The following is a 26,086-nucleotide window of genomic DNA, read 5'->3' on the forward strand; positions in this document are numbered from 1 at the left end:
TTTTGTGATATTCATTCCAGCTCTCTGTGCACTGAGTTCAAATCTCACCCAAGTCAACCTTGCCTTTTATCCAATAATGACCAATTCTTCACCCCTCTCTCTCCTTCTCTCTTTACTAATTCCCTTCTTGACCACCTGAGTAAATGTACATGCTTTAGATTATTGAATACACTCTACACTTAACACTCATGCACCCCTCACCTATTTCTGGATATGCTGCTGTTATCACCCTATTTTGTATTGCCACCTCGGACTTGATCCACATGTGTTAGGCTATCGAGTACTTTCTACATTACTTGCGTATAAGACATCTTCGTCCAGCTTTATGCGCTGATATCAAGACAGAAACCTGCCAAATCATGCCACCTCTAAAGAAAAGGGAGAGCACAGTGACTTCTCTGGTGCAAGTGCGACAGAAAATGTACTCCACTCAGTGCACAGACAAGAGGTTGGCATGTGAGCAGAGAAAGTGTAGGAATATGAGATCCCAACAGCCCTGTCTCACTGAGGACTATTCAACTTGTGTATTGTAGGAGCTACAATAAAACGCATCCAGTATACGGTGTGAAGTGGTTGATGATAGGAAAGACATCTAGCCAAAGAAATCAGGCCAAAATACAGAAGTAGTGAGTCCCAATAACTGATGTGTGTGAAGTGGAGGTACAGGGGGAAGTGATGGAGAGGAGGTAAAAGAAGGAGTAAGGTAAGGAAGGAAGAAGAAAAAAGTAGCAGATAAATAGTTTAGATAGATAGATTGATTCAGTAAAGACAGACAGACAGATTCAGTAAAGACAGACAGACAGATTCAGTAAAGATAGATAGATAGATAGATAGATAAGATAGATTAGATAGATAAGATAGACAAGACAGATGGATTAGATAGATAGATTCGATAGACAGATTGGAAGGATAAATTCGACAGATAGATTAGACAGACAGACAGACAGATAGATTAGACAGACAGACAGATTAAACAGGCAGGCAGGCAGGCAGCCAGACAGACAGAAAGACAGATAGATAGATAGATAGAGAGATAGATAGATAGATAGATAGATATACATACATACATACATACATACACAATGGGGTTTGAACAGTTCTTGCCTAACAAAGTCACTTGCAAGGCATTGGTTGACCAGTGGGATAAAGCAGAAGACACTTGCCCAAGGTGCCAGGCAGCAGGACTGGATCTTAAGTCATGTAGCTGTGAAGTGCACTTCTGTGCCTAAAAGCTATTCATATTATATTTGACATTAAGAAGCTCACTTTGCAACCACAAGGTTTCAGGTTCATATTCCATTGTCTGCCATGTTGGGTAAGTGTCTTCTATTTCTGCTATAGACCCAGGCTACCAATGCCTTGCGAGTGAATCTGGTAAACAGAGACACTCTCTCTCTCTCTCTCTCTCTCTCTCTGCACCTGTGTGTGTATCTGTTAACCCCTCCACATCACTTGACGCGAGTTGGTTTGTTTTCATCAACACAACTTAGTGGTTCAGCAAAAGAGACTGATAATTCGAGTACCAGATTTCTTTTACTTCAAATAAGAATTGGGGCCAGTTTGTTCTTCTAAACTCTTAAAGGTGATACTCAGCATGGCAGCAGTCCAATGACTGAAACAAGTAAAAGATTTAGAAGGTAAAAGACATTTACACACACACACACACTTACACACACACACACACACACACACACACACAAACACAAATATAACATAACACACACCAACATATATATAGTATGTGAGATAAAACTACAAATCTACTACATTATATATACCAATGCCAACAAGCAAAGGATATCAAATTAGTTAAAACAAACATTATAATTTAGGGTCCTGTCTGCAATTTGTGATATAACCCTAGTTAAAATTGTTTATACAAAACATCCCATGTGACCTTTCAAAAACACGGTCACAAATACGTGTATGCACACAAACACAGACAACATGTCCCCTGCCACAGTCTACCATATAATGTGGGGAGGTACAGAGAGAGAGAAAGAGAGAGAGAGATGTTGGGTATATTAATGGAATTTGAATAATTTTACATCTCTTAAAGATTAAATATAAGACGCAGTCGCTGTAATATTAATTAATAGATGAAATTACAGTACTGCTTCTTGGCAGACCATTCATAATGCGGTTGTGTTTGTACATTTCAGTGTGTAGAATAATATATGCACACACACACATGTACACATAAATACACATCATTTTATATCTTTTATATATATATATATATATATATATATATATATAAAAGATATAAAATGGAAAAAGCAAAACATTTGGCATCACATTATATATATATATGTATATACACACATACATAAATATATGTATGTGTTTGTGTGAGTAAATGAAATATAAATGAAATGTGTCTGTGTGCGCAAGCATGTGTGTGTGTCAGTGTGTGTATGTGTGTGTGTGTGTGAGTGTACGCGTATGCAAGAACATGTATAAAATATACCACCCAAACAACAAAAGCATACACACTTGTATTTCTGAATAATTATGAGTACATATATATGTATGCATGTCTGAGCGTACAGTTTCAGTGTGTGTGTGTGTGTGAATTATAAGTGGGATGTAGCATTTCTGTATATTTATAAGCTAAGTGTAGATGAGTGAATGAAATGTATCTCTGCCTTGATCTGCAATGCAACCGTGTGAGTGTGAATGAAATACTTAGGATGTATGTCTACACATGTGTGCATATATGTATATATATATATGTGTAGGAGGGTAAGGTTGCTAGAAAAATAATGTTTAAGCAGAAGAGATTATTTGAAAAGTCAAAGTGGTGAAATTGTTTGAAAGAGATAGGCAGGATGTTGAACAACATTTTCAAAAGAAAGTGAATTAATTTATGAGTATATGAGTATATGCATATATGTGTATGTGTAGGCATGTATGTATGTGTGTGTGTGTATATAAATATGTAATATATATATATATCATATATCCATGCATGTATGCTGCATTTGCCAGTGTGCATATTGCAACAAATACACACAAAGAACATACATATATACATATAAATACATATACATACACACATATATACATACATATACATACATACATTCACACACACACACACTCACATATGTATATACATCCATACATCCACACCTGTCAGCTTTGTAATATATGGCTTAGCAGATTTTGTCTGAAATGCAAATGCATTGTTAGGTTGTTAAAAAGCCACTTGATTGAATTCCGGGCACAAAATGTACATCTCTGAATATATTTGCATAAATAAATACTTTGCCTGCTTTTAAAAGAACATAGCTACATAGAGAACTTCAAACAGCTAATTGGTCAAGTAAAAACACAAGCTTATTAATTTTCTCATTCATCTGTAAACTCTGCTAATGTAGTCACAATGGTATTCTGTTCCTCCTGACCGCCAAACCACTTAACTCTACTTACTTTTAATTTGCTTGACAAAAATAAAAGCAGGTTTTACTCCTACAGTACTATTAAGTCCTGTTGTTGTTGTTGTTGTTAATGTTGTTTGTTACTGTCATTTAGAGCCGAGTTATCGCTTGGTTTAAAACAGGCCTGAACTGAGCACTAAACAACAAAGTTAGTCTAGCTGTGACAGACCATTCAGTGATCTTGTCCGAGGGGGTGCGGAAAAGTTCCTGGCTTTGGGTAAAAGAAAATACAGGAGGATAAGCTATTTATGGTTTTATCCAACATATTCTCCTCTCAGATTCACACACTTACTGCAGTGGTCCTTCAGTTTTTCCAAGCCCTGTAAAAGAATTTGGAAGTTTGGGCCTCCAAGCAAGCCTTTCACAATACCCTTAAAGTCAGGAATTTTTCAGCACCCCCTCGCATATTTAGGAAGTGCATCATCATCACCATTATCATCATTATTGTTTTAATGTCTACTTTTCATGCTTGCTCAGAGTTTACTGAGGTAGAATTTCTACAACTGGATGCCCTTCTTGCCACCAACACTCACCTGATTCTAAGAAAAGTAATATTTCTCCATGACCAGACATGTTTTTGTAAACTATTGAAAATGAATGCTATGTGATGTTAAGACAAGGAGACACATATATACACTTATACAAACAAACATATGTGTCTATATGTGTGTGCATGGCTCAGTGGCTCACAATCACGAGGTAGTGAATTCAATTTCTGGCTAGGCTATGTGTTGTGTTCTTGAGCAAGACACTTTAATTCATGAGGCTCCTGTTCTCTCAGTTGTAGAAATGAGTTCCAGTATCACTGGTGCCAAATTGTATTGGGCTTTGCCTTTCCAGTGGCGTCAAGAGGGGAAGCTGGTATGCATGGGTCATGACTGGTCTTCCATAAACAACCTTGCCCAGACCTGTGCCTCGAAGGATAACTTTCTAGGCACAATCCCCACAGTCATTCATGACTGAAGGGGGTCTTTACCCTTTATATATGTGTGTGTGTGTGTGTGTGTGCATGCGTGTGTGTGTGTGTGTGTGTGTGCAATGGGCATCTTCAGTTCTCATCTACCAAATCTACTCACAAGGATTTGGTTGTCCTGGACTAAAGTAGAATATACTCAAAGTACCCCACAATGGAATTGAACCTAAAACCAAATGGTTGGGAAGCAAACCTCTTAATCACACAGTCATTTCTATGTATACATGTATACATATATAAGTCAGGTATATATATATATATATATATATATATATATATATATATATATATATTCTTTTATTTGTTTCAGTTGTTTGACTGTGGCCATGCTGGAACACCACCATTAGTCAAACAAATCGATGCCACGACTTATTGTTTGTAAGCCTGGTATTCTATCAGTCGCTTTTCCCGAACTGCTAAGTTACAGAGATGCAAACACACCAACATCAATTGTCAAGTGATGTCTGGGGGACAAACACAGACATAAACACACACACATATATACACACACACACACACACACACACACACAGTTCAAATCTACCAGATCCACTCACAAGGCTTTGGTCAACCCAAGGCTATAGTAGAAGACACTTGCCCAAGGTGCCACACAGTGGAACTGAACCCAGAACCAAGTGATTGCAAAGCAAGCTTCTTACCACACAGCCATGCCTGCACCTATATTTATATATATACATATCATCATCATCATACGTTCACTTTCCATGCTGGCATGAGTTAGACGGTCTGACTGGAACTGGTAAGCAGGAGAGCTGCACCAGGTTCCAGTCTGATTTGGCATGGTTTCTACAGCTGGATGCCCATCCTAATGCCAACCATTCCAAGAGTGTAATGGCTGCTTTTTACAAGCCACCAGCAACAGCCACAACTATGATTTCACTTAACTTGACGAGTCTTCTCAAGCACCACATCTCACCAAAGGTCTCAGTCACTTGGCATTTGAAGATCATGCTTCACCACCTCATTCCTCACTTCTGTGAGGACCAACATTCGAAGATAACACTACCAACAATGGCCACAACTGCAATTTCATGGATACTATTTACATGACACTGACAACAGTCATGACTACAATTTCACTTGACTTAACAAGTCTTCTCAAGCACAGTATATTGCCAAAGGTCTCGGTCACTTGTCATCGCCTTCATGGACTAAAATCATTATATAGCGCAGTTATATCAACTTTTGTATGTTGTGAAGTTAAGCATTATGAGTTGTAGTTCATGTTTTCTTAAAAACAAACATCCTGATTTCTTCAGTCAAGTTACCTCAAAACACGTTATCACTTTTTCAACATTAATGAAACAACCTTCAGAAAGCTATTCAAGATGAAAAACAAAATTGTTATCAGTCATTACAGACAGGAATAGTAGTGTATACAAGCTAAAGAAAATTTTCTATTATCTTCTGAAGAAAAAGAAAGGGGGAATATACATATATGATGATGATGATGATGATGATGATGATATATATATATATATATATATATATATATATATATATATATATATATATATATATATATATATATATAGGCGTAGGAGTGGCTGTGTGGTAAGTAGCATGCTTACCAACCACATGGTTCCGGGTTCAGTCCCACTGCATGGCATCTTGGGCAAGTATCTTCTACTATAGCCTCGGGCCAACCAAAGCCTTGTGAGTGGATTTGGTAGACGGAAACTGAAAGAAGCCCGTCGTATATATGTGTGTATATATATATATATATATATATATATATATATATATATATATGTGTGTGTGTGTGCGTGTGTGTGTTTCTGTGTCTGTGTTTGTCCCCCTAGCATTGCTTGACAACCGATGCTGATGTGTTTATGTCCCCATCACTTAGCAGTTCGGCAAAAGAGACCGATACAATAAGTACTAGGCTTACAAAGAATAAGTCCCAGGGTCGATTTGCTAGACTAAAAGCGGTGCTCCAGCATAGCCACAGTCAAATGACTGAAACAAGTAAAAGAGTAAAAGAATATATATATATAGACACATACACTCATACATATATATATATATATATATATATATATATATATATATATATATATGTATATATATTGGCCATGTAACAGCACACATGCTTTTCTTCAGACTGTCTGCACCTTCCTCCTTTAGTTTTTCACTGAATTTCTTTCCCCCCACCCGTATCTGATGAAGAACCATGCTAGCAATGTCATTTCTACTCCTATTTTTCCATCTAGGACTTTCACTGAACATTAATCTAACATATTCACTGTGTAAATCCAATTGATTTCTGTTGTTTTTTGCCCCCTTTTTTTTTTTTTTTGTTATTCCTTTTTGTTCCTAGATTTGCCTATAGATATATATATGTATGTGTGGGGAAAAGAGAATCTGATGGTAGAATCAGTAAAGCGTCAGATGAAATATCAAATAGTATTTGATTATTTCCTTTTATTTTATATTCTGTGCTCAAATCCGGTCCAGATTGATTTTGCTTTTCATCATTGTAAGGTCTATACAATTATAAAACAAAAATAAAGCATCAATCTGTAAGTTTTGGGCTTGGTACAATCAACTAACATCCTTAATGAGGGGGCCCCATTATGGCCACAATCCAATGATTCAAATCAGTGAACAAATAAAAGAATTCCACACACCATTTTTTTCACTGAGACTAGCATGAAAAAATATAAATGGTGAACAGTTAAAACCCATATATTTTTCAATTAGTTGTTTGTCATTGTATCCTAACTTAAGCTCTGATAATGTTATCGAATCTTAACTTAAGCTCTGATGATGTTATTGTATCCTAACTTAAGCTCTGATAATGAGTTATATCAGATTACTGAATTTTCAGTGAATAGCTTCATTACTTGAATGTAAAACTGAATTCATCCACAGCTTCCAAACAACCATCAAGAAAAAGAAGAGGAGAAAGTCAATGGGAATACAGATGCATTCTCATTGGTTTCTAAGTTTCAGGGATCAATACTTTTGGATCACAAGCCAGCAAGGAAGCCTCTATGTGATTGTTTAACTTGCTAGAAATAGCAACCATATTAGTTTTTCATTTCCTTTAACCCTTTTGTATTCAGGATTACTCTGTCAATTGTAATACTTATCTATTCTCATTATTTTGAATTAATCATGTATTATCTTATAGCCTCAAGATTTTGATGAAGTTATTGTTTAATTTTAGAATGACATTGTAGGATAGGTGTGAAAGGCCAAATCTGGCTATTTTGAACATAAGACAAATAGAGTATTTGGGCCAGATATGATCAGTTTAACAGCTAAGTGGGTAGTTCACACTATATTGTCTTTAAAGAAAAAAATTGAAAAAGATGAGACGATGCCTTGTTCAGAGTTATAACAACAACAACAGTATCAGCAGTTATAGCAGCAATATTCAGATCATATATAAACAAGTAAGGCTTTCATAAGGTTTTTAATGGAAGCACAGTTTCAACAGTTCCAGTGGGTCAAACTTAAGTATATAATTGCTTCAGTAAAAGGCAAACTTATGTACTGGTTGATTTGCAAATATTGCTAATTTAGCTATAATGTTACTCTCTTGGTCTTTCTGTCTGGGTGGTTGTTGGGAGTACAGAAATGAACTTCAAGGAGAATATGGTCTTTCGGAAGTCATAGTAGTGAAAAAGCTTGTTAGCTAGACAAGCAAGCAGGCAGACAGGCAGGCAGGCAACAGAAAGAGCGAGTGGTTGTATACTGAACAAAATATTTTGAAGAGAAAATTAATATATATATATATATATATATATGCATGTGTATGTGCATTCTGCAACAAATACCCCTGACTAAAGCACTTAGAAGTATGACTTTCCAATTGTCTTGCATTCCACTAGGATGAAAACTCAAAACAATCAGTGCAACTGTTATTGTTAGTTGACCTACGTCAGTCCAAATCTTTACAATCAAAGATGTTCCATCACAACAGTCCTCTCTCTCTTGCTCAGTTACAACCTATCTAGAACTCCATTTCTCAGTATGTGTTTCTTTGTTTGAAACATAAATTAACATGAAAGTTTAATGGAAAGTTTTAAATTTAAATTGCTTTAAAGCAGAAACATTGTATAATAGAAAAAGAGGGTGGTCTTAGGGCAGGGTGGTATCAAAAGGGTTAAGGATTTCCTTCAAAGAGAATGTGTTTGTAATGCATTCTTGAAATCATTATTTCTTTGTGTTTTTTCTTAGTATTACACTCATTCTATAGGCTTACCAGCAATTTTTCCCTTTAAACTGACAAAAGTAAATACATTTAAGCATTTTACTAACAAATTGTGATTTTTAAAAACTGGGAAAGTGACATGGTGAGCGTTCCCTTACAAGCATCCTAGAATTGCTATAACTGATTCTGGAAAAAAAGAAAAAAAGGAAGGAAGGAAGGAAAGAAGGAAGGAAAGAAGGAAACGGGGGGGGGGAATTAAATGGTCTTTTAATGACTCCAGAAGAAGGAAAGGCAAAGTGTTCCTTTACAGGATTAGAACTAATTACAGTAAGGCTTTGGAGGTCTAATGACTGACAGTCTACCAGATACAGCAAAGTGATTTTATTGCATCCTCTCATTTCCAATAATTCTAACAGGTTCTTAAAGCTGAGAGATAAACAAACAAGAGGCAAATTTTTCTCAAGGCAATACATCAGCTTCACAGATGTAACCATTTCTCAACCCATTGAAAGAGAATTTATATATGATAAGCTCTACCTGCTAGAAATATTAACAACAATTCCTTCAAATAACATCCTACCAACTTGAAAGCAAGAAATAACCTATTAGATAAGTTACTAGTAGATAACCTTAAAAAGACAGATAGGTGATGAACAGTAACAAATACTAGATACCCCTCAAAAGACAGGTAGATGACGAGCAATAACATCATAACTTTGCAAGAGGAACTAATAGATATTACTAACACCCAAGTTGGTGTCTAAACACAGATGAAGCGGTCTTATTGGTCATTTCATTTTTAATATTCTCTAATGACTGCTTATTATTATGGTGGTCAGACCCTATGAAGGGAACAGCTATGTGATCACTCAACATATTAGAAATGGTTAAACTTTGCTCAATTCACATATTGTCTCAAACAAAGGAAAGATATATTGGAATGTCTTTAATAATGGGCTTGGTTGATCAAAATCTGATTTTCAGTCAAACACTAAATTCCTCATTACCGTTCTGCACTATTTCTCTCTTTCTCTCTCTCTCTCTCTCTCTCTCTTAAGTTTTATTATTCACACTGAAAATATACATACCTGTTTAAAAATTTGAAAGAAAGCCTTTGGTGATATTTTCTGATGAACAAACACTTCGTAGATGATGCAGACACCTAGAACAGTAATCCCATGTTCTTTGGTCAACATGCTCAGTGTAGCTAAAACAGCAGACAAGAACAGATACAAAAGCCTCTTGCTGTGACGTGGGGTTGTTTCAGGGTTGCTAAATTCTTTAGGGTTTCCATCACAGTAGCCATCCCTGTAGTAAATATATTGACGGTAGCTAAGAAAGCTGAGTATGAAAAACAGACATGCCCCAACATCTGCTCGTCCTACAATGCCAGCAACAGCTTCAGTGTGAACTGGGTGTGTAGCAAACAAGATTCCTGCAATGAGTGTTGGTAGAGTTCGGTGGAGGAAAACACTCGACATATGAGTGAAGCAAACTGTGACTAACGAGTGAAGTAAAACATTGGTAAAATGGTAGCTCCAAGGGTTCAGTTTACTGAAGAAATGATTCAGGCGGAACGAGAGCACACATATTGGTCTGTATGACTTATGCGAACCACTGTTGACCAATGGTGTCCCCCAGAAATCATCATAGAAAATGTTCTGGATTGGTGTCTCAGGAAGGAGGTCTGGGTTCTTCTGAACAGCTCGACTGTGAAACAAAAAAAAACAAAGCAGAAATTAGAAAATACTGTATTTACATGTTTGATGCTAGAAATTTAATGCAAATGTCAAGGTCAAAATTGTTGGGCAACTTGATAATCAAGTGTAAAACAAAAGCAAGAGAATATAATACATTACTGATTTTTAGGTACAAAAGAATGGATGTCACATTATATATCGTACTCAAGTCATCATCATCATCATTTAACATCCATTTTCCATGCTAGCTTGGACTGGACGGTTCGACTGAAAACTGGTAAGGTGGGGAGCTACATCAGGTTCCAATCTGATTTTGCATGGTCTCTACAGCTGGATGCCCTTCCTAATGCCAACCACTCCAAGTGTGTAATGGGTGCTTTTTACATGCCACTGGCATGGGTGCCACTTATGAAACATCAACATGAGCCATGGCTACAATCTCACCTGGCTCAATCCACAGTAATTAATATCTAGAGGTTGTATAAGGCAGTGAGCTGGCAGAATCATTAGCATACTGGGTGAAATGTTTAGCAGCATTTCATCCGTCTTCACCTTTGGAGTTTGAATTATGCCAGGGAGGACTTTGCCTGTTCTCCTTTTGAGCTCAATAAAATAAGTACCAGTTGAACACTGGGGATTCATTTAATCAACTTAGCCCCCCTCCCCCAAACCTGCTGGCCTTGTACCAAAATTTGAAACCAATATTTAGGAGTTGTAGAGAAGTCAACTGGCAGAATCATTACAGCATTGGACAAGTTGCCATACAGTATTTAGTTACAGCTCTATATACAGGTTGCGGCAGAAAAGCTGTCCCAGTTTCAAAGGTTAATAAAAAACAAACACATGAAGATGCATGAAAAAACTTTGTATTTCTATGAAATTCATTAAATGCTATTTTTTTTTTTTTTTCTTTGTTTCAGGTAGTACCCACCGTGGCCTGGAGAGGAGAGCATTGTTTTTTCTTGTTCTTTCATGTGTCTGATTTTTTATTAACCTTTGAAATCAGGGCAACCTTTCTGCAGCACCTTGTACTTTGAGTTCAAATCCACTGTCAGTTTTCTTTCCATCCTTCCAAGATCAATAAAATGAAGTGAAAATCAAGAACTGGGATTAATATAGTTAACTATATTTCTCCACTAAAAATGAGGTCTTGTGTCTACATAGGAAATCAATATTTGGAAGTTCTAATTTTCTAATTGCTTGGCAAGAATCAGTAACCAGGTCACAAAAGCGCACTGAAACATTTTGATACTTTATACAAAAAAAAAAAAAAATTAAAAAAAACATGAATGTGACAGTTTTTATGCATTTATAAATGTTTAAAAATGACACTTTTACAATGAAGTCAATTTTTAGTTGGACTCTTTTATTACCATATTTCAAACAAAAATACAAGAAGACAGTAAACCTTTTTTGTGTTTTGATTTCAAAATAATCGAGAATTATGATCTAGCAGAATAACTGTAGTACTTTTGCATATGATGGAAGGGAAACAAAAACTAATAGTGACTGCTAATTGCCAAAGCATCTGGAGTCATAGCCCAATGATTGGCAGCATCAATCAGAGGAGATAATGATGATGATGGAGGTAGTGGTAGTAATGGTGGCAGTGATAATGATGATGATGATGTTTCCTGTAATTATGATATTTGAATCCAAGATATGAATTCATATTTCCACATTTTAATAGGTATATTGGTGTTGAAAGGATTAAAATGAAATACCAGTCAACTCTTTAGCATTCAGATTACTCTGTCAAATGTAATGCTTACTAATTCACATCATCATCAGCGTTTAACATCCGCTTTCCATGCTAGCATGGGTTGGATGATTTGACTGAGGACTGGTGAAACCAGATGGCGACACCAGGCTCCAATCTGATTCACATTGTTTAGAATTAATCAGGCATTATCTTATGGCTTCAAGATTTCAATGATGTGATTGATAATTTTTAGAAAGACATAGTAGGGTAGGTGTGAGGAGTTGAATCAGGCCAGTTTGAACATAAAACAGGTATGTGGGCCAGACATGGTCAGTTTAAATGCTCAAGGGTTAAATACTAGGTGGATTTAGACCCCACCAAAATAACAACCTTGGACCCAAGTCAGAAATCAATGTTTGGTTTAGAAAAACTGGAATTTAAATGTGATAAATATGGTAAGGGTAGATTTCAGAACCAATTGGGCATCAAACAAAATACTTTGTGGTGTTCTGTTATGTAGTTCACTTTGCTTTTCGTCTTAATAAGAATTTGTCAATAAAATGAATACCGGGGTCAATATAATGGATTATGCTCATGAAGCCTTAGCTGATATGTTTTGCTTTTTGTTGCTTTTTTTAATTTTTTTTTTTTTACATAAAACCAAAGTAATGCAAGTTATAAGAGATAAAACAGGTCAAAGGTTAGTATTTTTTCTGCAAAAGGGATCCTAACCTTGAAGTATTGAAATACAAGGCACAAGTACTAACTATTGATCTGTATTATTTCTTATGACTTGCATTGTTTTAGCTTTATGAAAAAATAATTAGAAACAAATTAATTGCTAATTAATTGATATAGCAAGACAAAATGTCATATATGTCTGGTATGTCTGGTATTGCTAACTGGAGTGTGTGTGTGTGTGTGTGTGTGTGTGTGTGCGTGCGTGAAATGAACAATCATGTTCAAAACCGGTCAAGGTCATGTTCAAAACTGTCTGAAGCTATTCAATGATTTTCCATAACAAACAACCCTCAAGATGAACACCCAATATTATTAACAGCACCATTATAGCAACAGCAAGAACATTATTAAAAAGTTCTATCAAGAGATTTCACATGACTTCGTCAGTTCAGACTTAATATTTAATAGTTACATCATGTCGAAATACCTAATGAGTTTATATGTGTATGTATGTATGTATGTATTTGAATGTAGAAATGTATGAAAGCATATTCATGTGCAACAAAGTTTGTTTATTCATTCAAAGATGATACTTCATACATCTGTTACATTAAGGGTTTTTTTTTTGTTTTTTGTCATGTGTTTTCATTAGGAAACAGTCACTTATTTGTCCTCTGAACAAACATACAAAAGCAAAAAATAGAAAAGACAGAATGATTCTTACAAATGCATATATCATAATCACCACTACTTTAACAACCACTTCTCCATGATTGCATAGGTCAGATACAGGAAGATTTTCTACAGCTGGATGCCCTTTCTGTTGCCAACCCTTACCTATTTTCAAACCTGATATTTTCCCACGGCCAGACATGTTTTTGCAGAATCAGGGAAAAGAATGACACTGCTTGTATGACAAGGACACTTGTTTGCAACTATAATATGATGTCAAGACAAGAAGACATGCTCACACACACCCACTCACACACACACACACACACACACACACATATATATATATATATATATACCAAAGTCCTCACACAAAGCTTTGGTTGGCCCAAAACTGTAAGGTAAGTTGTATGTAGTAACAATTGTTTTGGATTTCACCAAACTGGATAAATCATTTTGCATAAATAATGCAGTTCAATTAGTAAATTGCAGAAGCAAATACAGTAATGTTTATTTTGTTGTTACAATGCATTATAGAAAAACTGAAGATTTATCCTACAGTAGATTATATATACATACATACATACATACAGGTGCAGGAATGGCTATGTGGTAAGAAGTTTGTTTCCCAACCACATGGTTCTGGGTTCAGTCCATTGTGTGGCACCATGGGCAACTGTTTACTACTATAGCCTTGGGCTGACCAAAGCCTTGCGAATGGATTCGGTTGATGGAAACTGAGAGAAACCCATTCTATGTGTATATATATGGGAGAATATACGAAAAAACAACAACAGACGAGGACAGGTGGTGTAAATAACAAAAGGATGTATTAGTATGACGCTCGGGAATACGGAAAGTCTTTGACGTTTCGAGCTACGCTCTTCAACGTAAAGAATACGGAGACAAGGAGAAAAACAAGGAGAAAAAAATTGAATAGTGTTCAGTCAACGGTCAATCATAATAATGGCTGACCATAACAATGGCTGACTGGAAGTTAGAAATTCTTTTTTCAGGAGAGCTAAGAAAAGGGGGAGATAACAAATGGTGATCGAAGAACGAGGGGCTGTGTGTGGGAGATAGAATGCTGGTGATCTTGACGTATGTAGTGTGAAAATGGGGAGGGGAGAAAGGAGTTGGTCAGTTGTAGTGTGTGCATGGTGTGATGCGAGGGTATAGGTGTGGTGTGATGTGAGGGTGTTGGGAGGTGGGGAAGGCATGGGTGGAGTGTGGGTTAGGCTGAGTGTGGGGTAGAGGTAGGGGTCTGTGGGTAGGGGTGGGGTATGTGGGTAGGGGGTGGGTGGTGGGTGTAAGGAATTGGATGGGGTAGAGTGGGAAGGTAGAGTAGAAGTGTGTTGGGGTGTGGTGGGATGAGCTTAAGGTGAGCACGCTCAAAACAGTAAAGACATCTGGTGTCTTGACTGAAGAAAGAAAGCCACAAATGACCCATCCTTTTTTTTCTGTCCTAATTGTTTCTCCTGTCTGCCTTTCTATCATCTATCTGTCTGAATGCTTTATTGTCCTCTATTGCATTTTTGTTCCATTATATATATATATATATATATATATATATATATTTGTATCTGTGTTTGTCCCCACCACCATCACTTGACAATCGATGTTGGTGCATGGTGCATTTATGTCTCATTGACTTAGCGATTCAGCTAAAGAAACCAATAGAATAAGTAATGAGCTTACAAAGAATAAGCCCTAGGGTCGATCTGTTCAACTAAAACCCCTTAAGGTGGTGCTCCAGCATGGCTGCAGTCAAATGGTATAAAAGAATAAAAGAATATATGTATATATTTGTTTCTTGAGGTGGGGAATGTGTTGCATCTAGGATGTGGCAATATTTGAGTGGAACATGAATTATTTCAAGATGGGGCATAACAAGTAACAAGTGAATAAATTTGGCAATTTAAGTTTTAATTAAAACTTCTTCTAATGTGTGTGTGTGTGTGTGTGTGTGTGTGTACTTTCCTTCACTACATCGCATGTCATGCGTAGATATATATGCACTCATGACAAGCGAAGTAGTGAAGGGAACTATACAACTTTGAACTGGTCTTACATTTATAATATATACATGTGTGTATGTGTGTGTATATATATATGTATACACACACACACTGATGTGTGTACACACATCAAATAGATATATATAAAGATGTGTGTATGTACATATATATAAGGAGAGAGAGATACACACATACATATGCATTATGTGTGTCCATGTGTGTGTGTCACTGCCACTTAATTGTACACCAAATAATTGAATAATTCAGTTAATTGCATAACTTTCCAAAATACTGGACTGTTTACCAGCAAATCTATGCAAAATTGGTTGGTTAATTGCCTATGCAAATAAAAATAAAGTCTGTGTGGAATTTCAGTTAATTGCTTAAGATTTTTGCCAATTCTTTGTAAAACCAAATTGATGAAATGAAGCTTAAAATTGACTCATTTTTTGTTCTCTTTTGATTTGGTGTGAATAAAGTGCTTCTTGAAGCTGCTGTTTTCATAATGAATTAAAATGATAGTAGCAAGTACTTCATGTTTACAAATAACCATATCAAAATAGAAAAATGTTTTCAAGTTATTCACACCATTTCAGTGAATTATAAGAATAACATAGTTCAGATTTTGATGTAATATCCGTTATAACATTTTTAATTTTGCAATAAATTTCTTGAATAAATACATTTTTTTAAATATTTTATTATTTATTTATTTATTTGTTTTAGACAAAATTTGTGAAAAGATAGCTTTTAAATCAAGTGATGAATGGATGCTATTTATATTGTATTATAGGCAGAAATGTGGCTGTGTGGTTAATAAGTTTGCTTACCAACCACATAGTTTGGGGTTAAGTCCTACTGCATAGTACCAGGGGCAAGTGTTTTCTACTAAAGTCTCATGCTGATTAAATTCTCTTGAGTGGATTTGGTACATGGAAACTGAAAGAAGCCTGTAACACCAGAGGCAAGTACCTTCTACTAAAGTCCCAAACAGGCCAAATCATTTTGAATGGATTTGGTATATGGAAACTGAAAGAAGCTTATGCGTAAGTGTGTGTATGGTTATGTCTCCTTCCTTGTCTTGTTGCCACATGATTGTTGTAAATCAGTGGTTCTCCTTCTCTAGTCATACTGACTCATAAGGGCTGGTTTCCCGCTTTCCATGGCGTATATATTTCCCACCTGGATGGGACACCAGTCCATCCCAGGATTATTTACTTTTGCCAACTGAGTGAACTGAAGCAACGTGAAATGAAGTGTTTTGCTTAAGAACACAACACATCACCCATTCTAGGAACCGAAGCCACAACCATATGATCACGAGTCCAACACCTTAACCACAAAGCCACACACCTCATCTTTTACTCCTTTGATTCCTATTTCACTCATCTGGACCCTAATAAATATTTGATGTCTAAAAAACCTCATTATATTTTTATAATTAAATATTATTAGGAATTGTATTAAATAATTGTTGAAATGTTTTGTGTATTGTAGAAGTATAACCAATTTATTGTAGATAAATTTTAGCAGCAAAGTCTTATGTGAACCCTCAAGGGTCATGTGGGCCCCACTTAAGAACCAATGCTGTAAATGAATGGCGTTCACTCCCAGTATTCTGCAAAAAGCTGTCTGGATATAGGGAAATACTATGTTGCTTGGGATCAGGCAAGAGTAGATCATAGGACGGGTATTTGGCCAAAGACCATCTACCTCAGTAATCTCTGCCCAACATATGCCAGCACAGAAAAGTGGACATTTAGCCCTTTAGTATTTAAGCTGGCCACATCTGGGCAAAAATATCTACTTGTTTTATCTGATAGCCAGCCAGATCTGGCTTCTCGTACTTACCCAACAATATTATTCTAAAAATAAACAATCACATCACTGAAATCTCAGAGCTACAAGGTGAAGCATGACTAATTTTTGTGAATGTAAATAAATATGGAGGAAGAGGAAGAGGAAGGGAGGAAGAGGAAGGGAGGAAGAGGTGGAGGAAGGGAGGGAGAGGTGGAGGAAGGGAGGAAGAGGAAGGTAGGAAGAGGGAGGAAGAAAAAGGGAGGGAGGAAGAGGAAGGGAGGAAGGGAGGAAGAGGAAGGGAGGAAGAAGAAGGGAGGAAGAAGAAGGGAGGAAGAAGAAGGGAGGAAGAGGAAGGGAGGAAGAGGAAGGGAGGAAGAAGAACGGAGGAAGAAAGAGGAAGGGAGAAAGAAAGAGGAAGGGAGGAAGAAGAAGGGAGGAAGAAAGAGGAAGGGAGAAAGAAAGAGGAAGGGAGGAAGAGGAAGGGAGGAAGAGGAAAGAGGAAGGGAGGAAGAGGAAGGGAGGAAGAGGAAGGGAGGAAGAGGAAGGGAGGAAAAGGAAGGAAGAGGAAGGGAGGAAAAGGAAGGAAGAGGAAGGGAGGAAAAGGAAGGAAGAGGAAGGGAGGAAAAGGAAGGAAGAGGAAGGGAGGAAGAGGAAGGGAGGAAGGAAGAGGAAGGGAGGAAGAGGAAGGGAGGAAGGGAGGAAGGGAGGAAGAGGAAGGGAGGAAGTGGAAGGGAGGAAGTGGAAGGGAGGAAGTGGAAGGGAGGAAGTGGAAGGGAGGAAGAGGGGAGAAATGGGGAGAAGTGGGGAGGGGGAGGATTACATTAGCCTGTAAGTGATCCTAAAAATTTTTCTCAAAGTGCATGATCCAAGTTGTTGTTACTGTTATCAAATTAACAGTGAAAGTAATTGCTAAGATGGGCAAACTTGTGGTAGAAACTTGTCAAAATTTGAATAATTGACCTTTTAGAGCTCATATTATCCTGTCAAATGTTCTACTTATTGATTCACATTGTTTTGAATTAATCATGCATTACCTCGTAGCGTCATAATTCCGATGATATGATTGCCTAGTTTAAGAATGACATTATAGCATAAGTGTAAGAAGCTGGATCTGACCAGTTTGAAAATAAAACAGGTAGAATATTTGGGCCAGATATGGCCAGTTTAAATGCTAAAGGATTGAAGAACAGGAATTGAAACCCTCAATAATAGGGGCTAAGGTATCAATTGTCAACCCAATACATATCAATAACTAAATCATCTATATATATATATAAATAACATATGTAACTTATGACTGGTCTTATGTAACATACAACTGATCCTAAGTAGCTTACTAGTAACAAAATATAAAAATCTTGTAAGTTAATCACCTATCAAAGGAATTTTGTTAACTGTATCAAAGTTTCAATCACTCAGGTTTTCCAATTAAAAAGGAAATTGAGTGTGTTGATTGATTTACCAGATATAAACGACAGGCCAAATTGGAGGTTTACTATTCAGAGTTCTCTGGCAACAAATACTAACAATAATTTCATTAGCCTTGAAGCATTTTTCATTTTATATACCACCTGATGATTATTTCCCCAGCACAAAAATTGAAATAGTGGAGATAGTGGAGAAACAGCCATATACACATTATGGAGATGGGCATTGGCTGTGTGGTTAAAAAGTTTGTTTAGTAAACACAGGGTTTTGAGTTCAGTCCCACTGACCAAGTTTTTCATAATCCCTGATTGACCAGTTCCTTGTGAGTAAATCTAGTAGACAGAAACTGTGAAGCAATCTAGAGCGTATGTATATGTGTGTGTGTGTATGTGGATGTCAGTCATTGGTTTGTTTACATCTTTTTACCTTAACAGTTCATCAAAAAGAATCCAATATGATAAGTACTAGGTTTACAATACGCCTTGTACTGAGACTGATTTGATAACTAAATCCGACAAGATGGTGCTGCAACATGGGGGGGGGGTCGATCTAATTGACTTAATCCCTTTGTCTGTCCTTGTTTGTCCCCTTTATGTTTAGCCCCTCAGTGGGCAATAAAGATATATATATATATATATATATATATATATATATATATATATATCATCATCATCATCATTTAAAGTCCACTGTCCATGGTGGCATGGATTGGACAGTTTGACGAGGAATGGTAAGCTGAGGGGGTGCACCAGACTCCAATTTGATTTGGCATAGTTTCTACAGCTGGATGCCCTTCCTAATGTCATATATATATAGATAGATAGATAGATAGATAGATAGATAAAATTTCTTTATTTTTATATTAAGGCTCCCATTGGTTTCATGTTAAAAATATCTTAATATCATAATATATATGCACACACACACAAAAACAGGCTTCTTTCAGTTTCCATCAAGTAAATTCACTCACAATGCTTTGGTCAACCCAGGTCTATAGAAGAAGACACTTGACCAGGGTGCCACACAGTGAAACCATGTAGATGGGAAGCAAATTTTTTAACCACACATCCATACATCTATAGTTATACACACACATTTATTAACATACATAAACATGTAAGCACTTACACACCTATATAGACAAATACATTTGTGTATATATATATATATGTATGTATGTAATGTATGTATGAAGATATGCATTACACATAATAACTACATACAGCAAACTGGTAACGGAATTTATTAACATTTCAAATACTCTTCAAATTGAGGAATTCCATATTGTAGACTTACAAGACTAAGTTTCTCAATCTGAAATAAGCATCTACGCATATGAATTTGTAATGCATGTAATATATGTGTTATATGAATGTATGTATTTGCGTGTTATTCGCTATATATGTATCAATGTGTGTGTGTATGACTATTCTTTATATGCATGTTATATATGCCTTCTAGGTATATCCTTGTACGTGTCACGTATGACTGTAGTGCATATGCATGTCAACATTATATATGCGTGAGTGTGAGTGTGTTTGTGTGTGTGTGTTTGCATATGTGTGTGTTTTACAGATAAGTGTGTTTGAATATGTTTAATGAACTTGTGTGCATGTATGTGCGTTTGCGTATGTTTGTTTATGTATGGGTGCTGTTTCTAAAACATGTACTTGTAAATACTTCATATTGCACAGATGATAAAGTTGATATCTTTCAGAAAAACCTTAATATTTGTTATTTGTATGACCCGCGAGGGAAAAGATAAGTGGAAGGAGAAGGCTTACATTGATGCTCTCTTGCCCTAAAAGTGAAACATAGTATCAATAGTATCTGCAACCATATTCATTACTCTGCTCTCTGGCACCAGTTTGTAGAGAAATGGAAGTATATCATTATTATTGTTATTATTAAGCAGCAAGTTGGCAGAAGTGTTAGCATGCCAGGCTTTGCTTGTCTTTACACTCTGAGTTCAAATTCTGCCCAAGGTCAACTTTGCGTTTCATCCTTTCAGAGTCGATAGAATTAGTACCAGAGTACCGGGGTTGATGTAATCAACTATTTCCCTCTCTCAAATTCTACCAGACTTTAATTATAAGCACTGGGGTTACATCTGTTCAATTCTACCCTTCAAGGCAGTGCCCCAGCATAGCAGCAGTTTAATGATTGAAACAAATTAAAAGAAAATAATCATCTTTAAATATCTCCAAGCTAAAAGTTTGAGTGATTTGCTAATTATCGTTTATGATTTGTAAGCCCTAACAATTTTCCTTTAACAAATTAAATAAGTACTGAAGTATTATAGGATTCAAACATTTTTTTTTTATTAATATATCCCTATTGTTTCCATCTTTCCTTGGTTCTTATTCTTCTTCCTCATCTTCTTTTTCTCTTAACCCTTCCATCACCTTTTCTCTTTCATTCTATTGTTCCTTCTCTGTTGAGGCTTGCCACTTCTAAACTTCTAAGTCCCTATCACCAAAATTTTCCACATGAAAATAAATGCCAATACCATATTCTACCAGTATGTACCAAGTGCTTCTCCAGTTACATAACATATCTCTCTCTCTCTCTCTCTTTGTATATGTGTATACACACACACATCTATACATATATATACATGCAGACGTGTGTGTGTGTGTGTTTCGTCGAAACGCCGGTGTTAAAACGTGGGTAGCTGATGAAGTAGAATGTTCTCTATGTGGCTCGGGTGTTCTCGTCTACGTTTGTTTGCAATGTCCTGTACCCAGATATGCACCTATACATACAGGTGGATGTCGGTATGCACATACCTGTACGTATATATGCATATACTCATTTACTTTTGTTTTTATATATATATATATATATATATATATATATATATATATATATATATATATATATATACAAACACACACACATTATATATTATATTTCTCAGAAAATTCAATAAGTAATTATACAGAAGAGCAACAATATCTATCAATAGCAACCGAGATGGGTTTCCTTGTATATGAAAACCTATTTTTGATATAATTACTTTTCAGTATATAATGCATGTTACTTCAATTTATTTCGGCTTAAATCATTCCTCAAACACACACACACATGTTACCTAAACACTATAATATACACAATATTCTTGTTTTACTTCATAGTCTTTTCTTTAATGCTCATCTATTTATAATTTTATTATGAATATTTTAGCTTCCATGACCAACTATCAACTATCTCTTTCAGATATCTATATCAAAGGATATTCTGATGACAATTTAGTGAGCTTGTCAGAAAAAGCTTTGAGACAATTTCTAAAGTTCTTTTAAGTAATCTCACTATTGGCCTACCTGCCCACACACTCTTTGAAAATTTGATGAAAATCATGTTTCCATGTGGTAAATAAGATATGCAGAGTTACCAAAAGAAAAAACAAAACAAAAACAGAAAAATAACTGTGAACTGGAGAAAAATACAGAAATGTGAGAGTATGAATGCATGGCTAAGAAGCTTGCTTCCCAACCATGAGGTCTTGGGTTCAGTCCTACTGCACAGCACTTTGACCTTGTGTCAACCTAAGTCTTGAGAGTAGATAAGATTTGGTGCACAGAAACTGTAGAAACTGAAAGAAGCCTATTGTGTATGTGTGCATGCGTGTGTGTGACTGTGTGGGTGAAACAAATTGACGAAGACCTGATGTTACAGTGCCTTGACCTCAAACATGTTAAGGTCAGTCTCATGGATTGGATAATGTGGAATAATATCATCACCAGAGTTCACCATCCAGCTGCACTCACAGCAGCATACAGGTTGAGAGGACAGGCTTCCCCCACCAGTTGCCAGCTAAGGATATAGAAGAAGAAGAAGAAAAAGAAAAAGAAGAAGAAGAAGAAGAAGAAGAAAGAGGAGGAGGTGGAGAAGAAGAAGAAGTTTAAAAAAAGCTATGTCCAGGTTCTTAGACTAAAGAATTCAAAGATATATACTTTTTTACTCTTTGTTTCAGTCATTTGACTGTGGCCATGCTGGAGCACCGCCTTTAGTCGAGCAAATCGACCCCAGGACTTATTCTTTGTAAGCCTAGTACTTATTCTATCGGTCTCTCTTTGCCGAACCACTAAGTGACGGGGACGTAAACACACTAGCATCGGTTGTCAAGCGATGGTGGGGGGACAAACACACATACATATATATATACATATATACGACGGGCTTCTTTCAGTTTCCGTCTACCAAATCCACTCACAAGGCTTTGGTCGGCCCGAGGCTATAGTAGAAGACACTTGCCCAAGGTGCCACACAGTGGGACTGAACCCGGAACCATGTGGTTGGTAAGCAAGCTACTTACCACACAACCACTCCTGCTATCTGAAAATGAATACTCATTTAATTCATAAATATTATCAGTTGATGTTTTTATCTGCTGATACTCATAGTTTCATGCTATTGTGTTCAATCTAACATGTTAGGGTTGAATGAGTACCCAGGGAGAATCTCATAGCAGTGACACTGCAAAGCTTCAACTTCCAAACGAATACATAAACGTTCTACAATGACATGGAATTACGTAGTGCTCTCTTCCACCTTACACACATGCACACACACACACATACACGCACACATATAATAAATACACAGACAAGTAGAAAAGATTACAAATACACCAATCACCAGCTGTGCCTGAATCCTTAAACTCACATCCCCACTACACACACACACACACACACACAGAGTTTTATTGTTGATATTTTAGAAGAGAAGAATCTATGGAAATTTACATGGAAATTAATTTTGGAATAAACTGTACATTGAAAATGCCTTTCGATTGCAAGTAAACAAGCTTTTCAATTAGAAGATCAATAGAATAAATACCAAACAAAGAACTGGAGTCAATATAATCAACTAAATCCCTTGAAGACAGCACCCCAGAATGGACAAATTTAATTGCTTCGAATTATTAAAATAAAATATATAAGCATCAATAAATAGTTGGAACTCATTATGTAAATCAGCGCTAGAAATAGGAAATTTTACTCTGATATATATTTCTGATATATAATGTGTGTGTGTGTGTATTTTATATATGTATATATATATATACATATATAGGCGCAGGTGTGATGTGTAGTAAGAAGCTTACTCCCCAACCACATGGTTCCAGGTTCAGTCCCACTGTGTGACACCTTGGGTAAGTGTTTTCTACTATAGGTTCAGGCTGACCAAAGCCTTATGAGTGGATTTGGTAGATGGAAAATGTAAGAAGCTCATCGTATATATATATATATATATATATATATATATATATATATATATATATATAAATATTGCTACTTCAGGCTGATGACGAGCAAAAACTCAGAAACATGTCCCTGAATGCAGGCTAGGCTGGGTGGAGGTACTTGTCTCCCCCCTCGTAAACATAAGGACACAGGAAATGTGTCATGGCCAACAGGAAGCAGTCCAGCTTCCTATGGCTAAATAGCAGTAGTATGATTCCCTTATTGGGACTGTCACGTTAAGTTGACAGTATACAACTAGTGTGTGTGTGTGTGTATGTTTGTGTTTATTTAACTGTTTCTTATAAAAAAATAATTTTTTCCTATGTATGGTGACTTTTGACTCACTATATATATATAAACGACATGGTCTCAGGTTCAGTCCCACCATGCAGCGCTTTGGGTGTCTACTACTATAATCCCTTGTGAGTGGATTTAGTAGATGGAAATCATGAGTAAGCCCATCGTTGACATAAATAAATGTGTGCACGTCTTTGTATTTGGCCCTCACCATCATTTGAAAACTGGTGTTGATTTGAATACGTCCCTGTAGCTTAGTGGTTAGGCGAACGAACTGGTTGAATAAGTACCAGATTTAACCCTTTAACATTCAAACTGGCTATATCTGGCCAAATTATTCTACTTGTTTTAAGTTCAAACCAGCGAGATCTGGCCTCTCAAACTAATCCTACAATGCCATTCTAAAAATTAATAGTTTATATCATAAAATTCTCAAAAGCCATGAGATAATGCATGGTTAATTCAAAACAATGTGAATGAATAAGCAATACATTTGACGACAAAATCTGAATATTAAAGGGTTAAAAATAAGTACAGGAGTCAATTTATTTGACCAAACCTTTTAAGACGGTGCCCAGTATAGTAGTAATCCAATGATTCAAACAAGTAAAAGATAGTAGATATATAGTACTGCTAACATACTACCTTAAAGATAGCATTTTGATACTACCTGAGTCATTTTTATAGAAAGATTAATGTATATTTTTGCAAAGAAGTACTATAAAAAATGCAGAGGTATATCAAGCTGAAGGGTTAAATGAAATAAGAAAACTTCAGCACCAACATAGAGGATTCTTTATTGGCTGGGTACATTTATTGCTTTTGTTGTATAGTCCCAAACAAACTCTCATGGAGCAGACTTATGATAAAAGCTTTCCAGCAATGACCATGTGGCCGTTGCCAATGCCATGTAAATGGCACCCGTACCGGTGGCATGTAAAAAGCACTCATTACACTCTTGTAGTGGCTGGCGTTAGGATGGGCATCCAGTCTTAGAAACCAAGTCAAATCAAACTGGAACCTGGTACAGCTCTCCAGCTTGCCTGTTCAAGTCAAACTGTCTAACCCATACCAGCATGGAAGGCGGACGTTAAATGATGATGATGATGATGATTTTTTTTTTTTTTTTGATGGCAATAGAATAAGATTTAATAGCATTTTGACTACTATTTTCAACAGGTTAATTCAAAGCAGCACCCTACCATGGGAAAAGTCCAGTCATTGACACTAAGAATAGAAAAGAATATTAACGCATCTTTAACAACCCATTTGTATCTTTGTATACATTGATGTACAGACACACATGCATACATATATCCTTATCATTTAAGTTCTATGCTGGCATATGTTGGACAGCTTAACAGGATCCAGTGGACCTAATGACTTCATTGAGTTCCTAGTCTGCTTTGGTATGGTTTCTTTAGCTTGATGCCCTTCCTAACACCAGCTACTATACAGTGTATATTGGGTGACTTTTTTATGCAATCAGTACAAGGTTATATTATATTAGATGACATATATATATCATATTATATCTAATATGCACGTGTGTGTGTGTAACAAGAATGTGTTGTAAATACATATGGTAGGTATTTAGGAATTAATAAAGGCAAATTGTTGACATAAAGCCAAATTACGAGACAATATTTAAGAGCAGAGTTTGTATATTTAACATAAGCACAAGCTTCTTGAATTGTTAATCTGAGTTTCATGTTACCAACTATATAAACGACTAATCTCAGTGCTGTAATATAACACATGTATATAAGTGGATAGGTATAATATATGTATATATGAGGGTAGGTGTAAGGGTTTGTGTGTACGTGTACTTGTTTGTCTTGGTGTCGAGTTGCGTCCGTTTAATATCAAAAATATAACTTAGACATTCGTTAAATAGAAAACGATAAAAATATGTAGCTACGTCAAACATGTACCAGGGC

The 26,086-nt window shown here is 36.2% G+C and overlaps 1 protein-coding gene across 1 annotated transcript in view; it reads right to left on the reverse strand.

Moving 5' to 3' along the window:
* LOC106879721 (protein O-mannosyl-transferase TMTC2) overlaps positions 1-26,086 on the reverse strand; it is a 143,648-nt gene that overhangs the window by 46,634 nt on the left and 70,928 nt on the right. The window contains exon 2 of the mRNA XM_014929400.3: positions 9,688-10,309. Within this exon, the coding sequence (XP_014784886.1) occupies positions 9,688-10,309 (622 nt within the window). The remainder of the gene's footprint in view (positions 1-9,687; positions 10,310-26,086) is intronic.

Source organism: Octopus bimaculoides, chromosome 4 (assembly GCF_046866305.1).
Source record: "Octopus bimaculoides isolate indiv1 chromosome 4, ASM4686630v1, whole genome shotgun sequence".
In the NCBI taxonomy this organism is placed as follows: domain Eukaryota; kingdom Metazoa; phylum Mollusca; class Cephalopoda; order Octopoda; family Octopodidae; genus Octopus; species Octopus bimaculoides.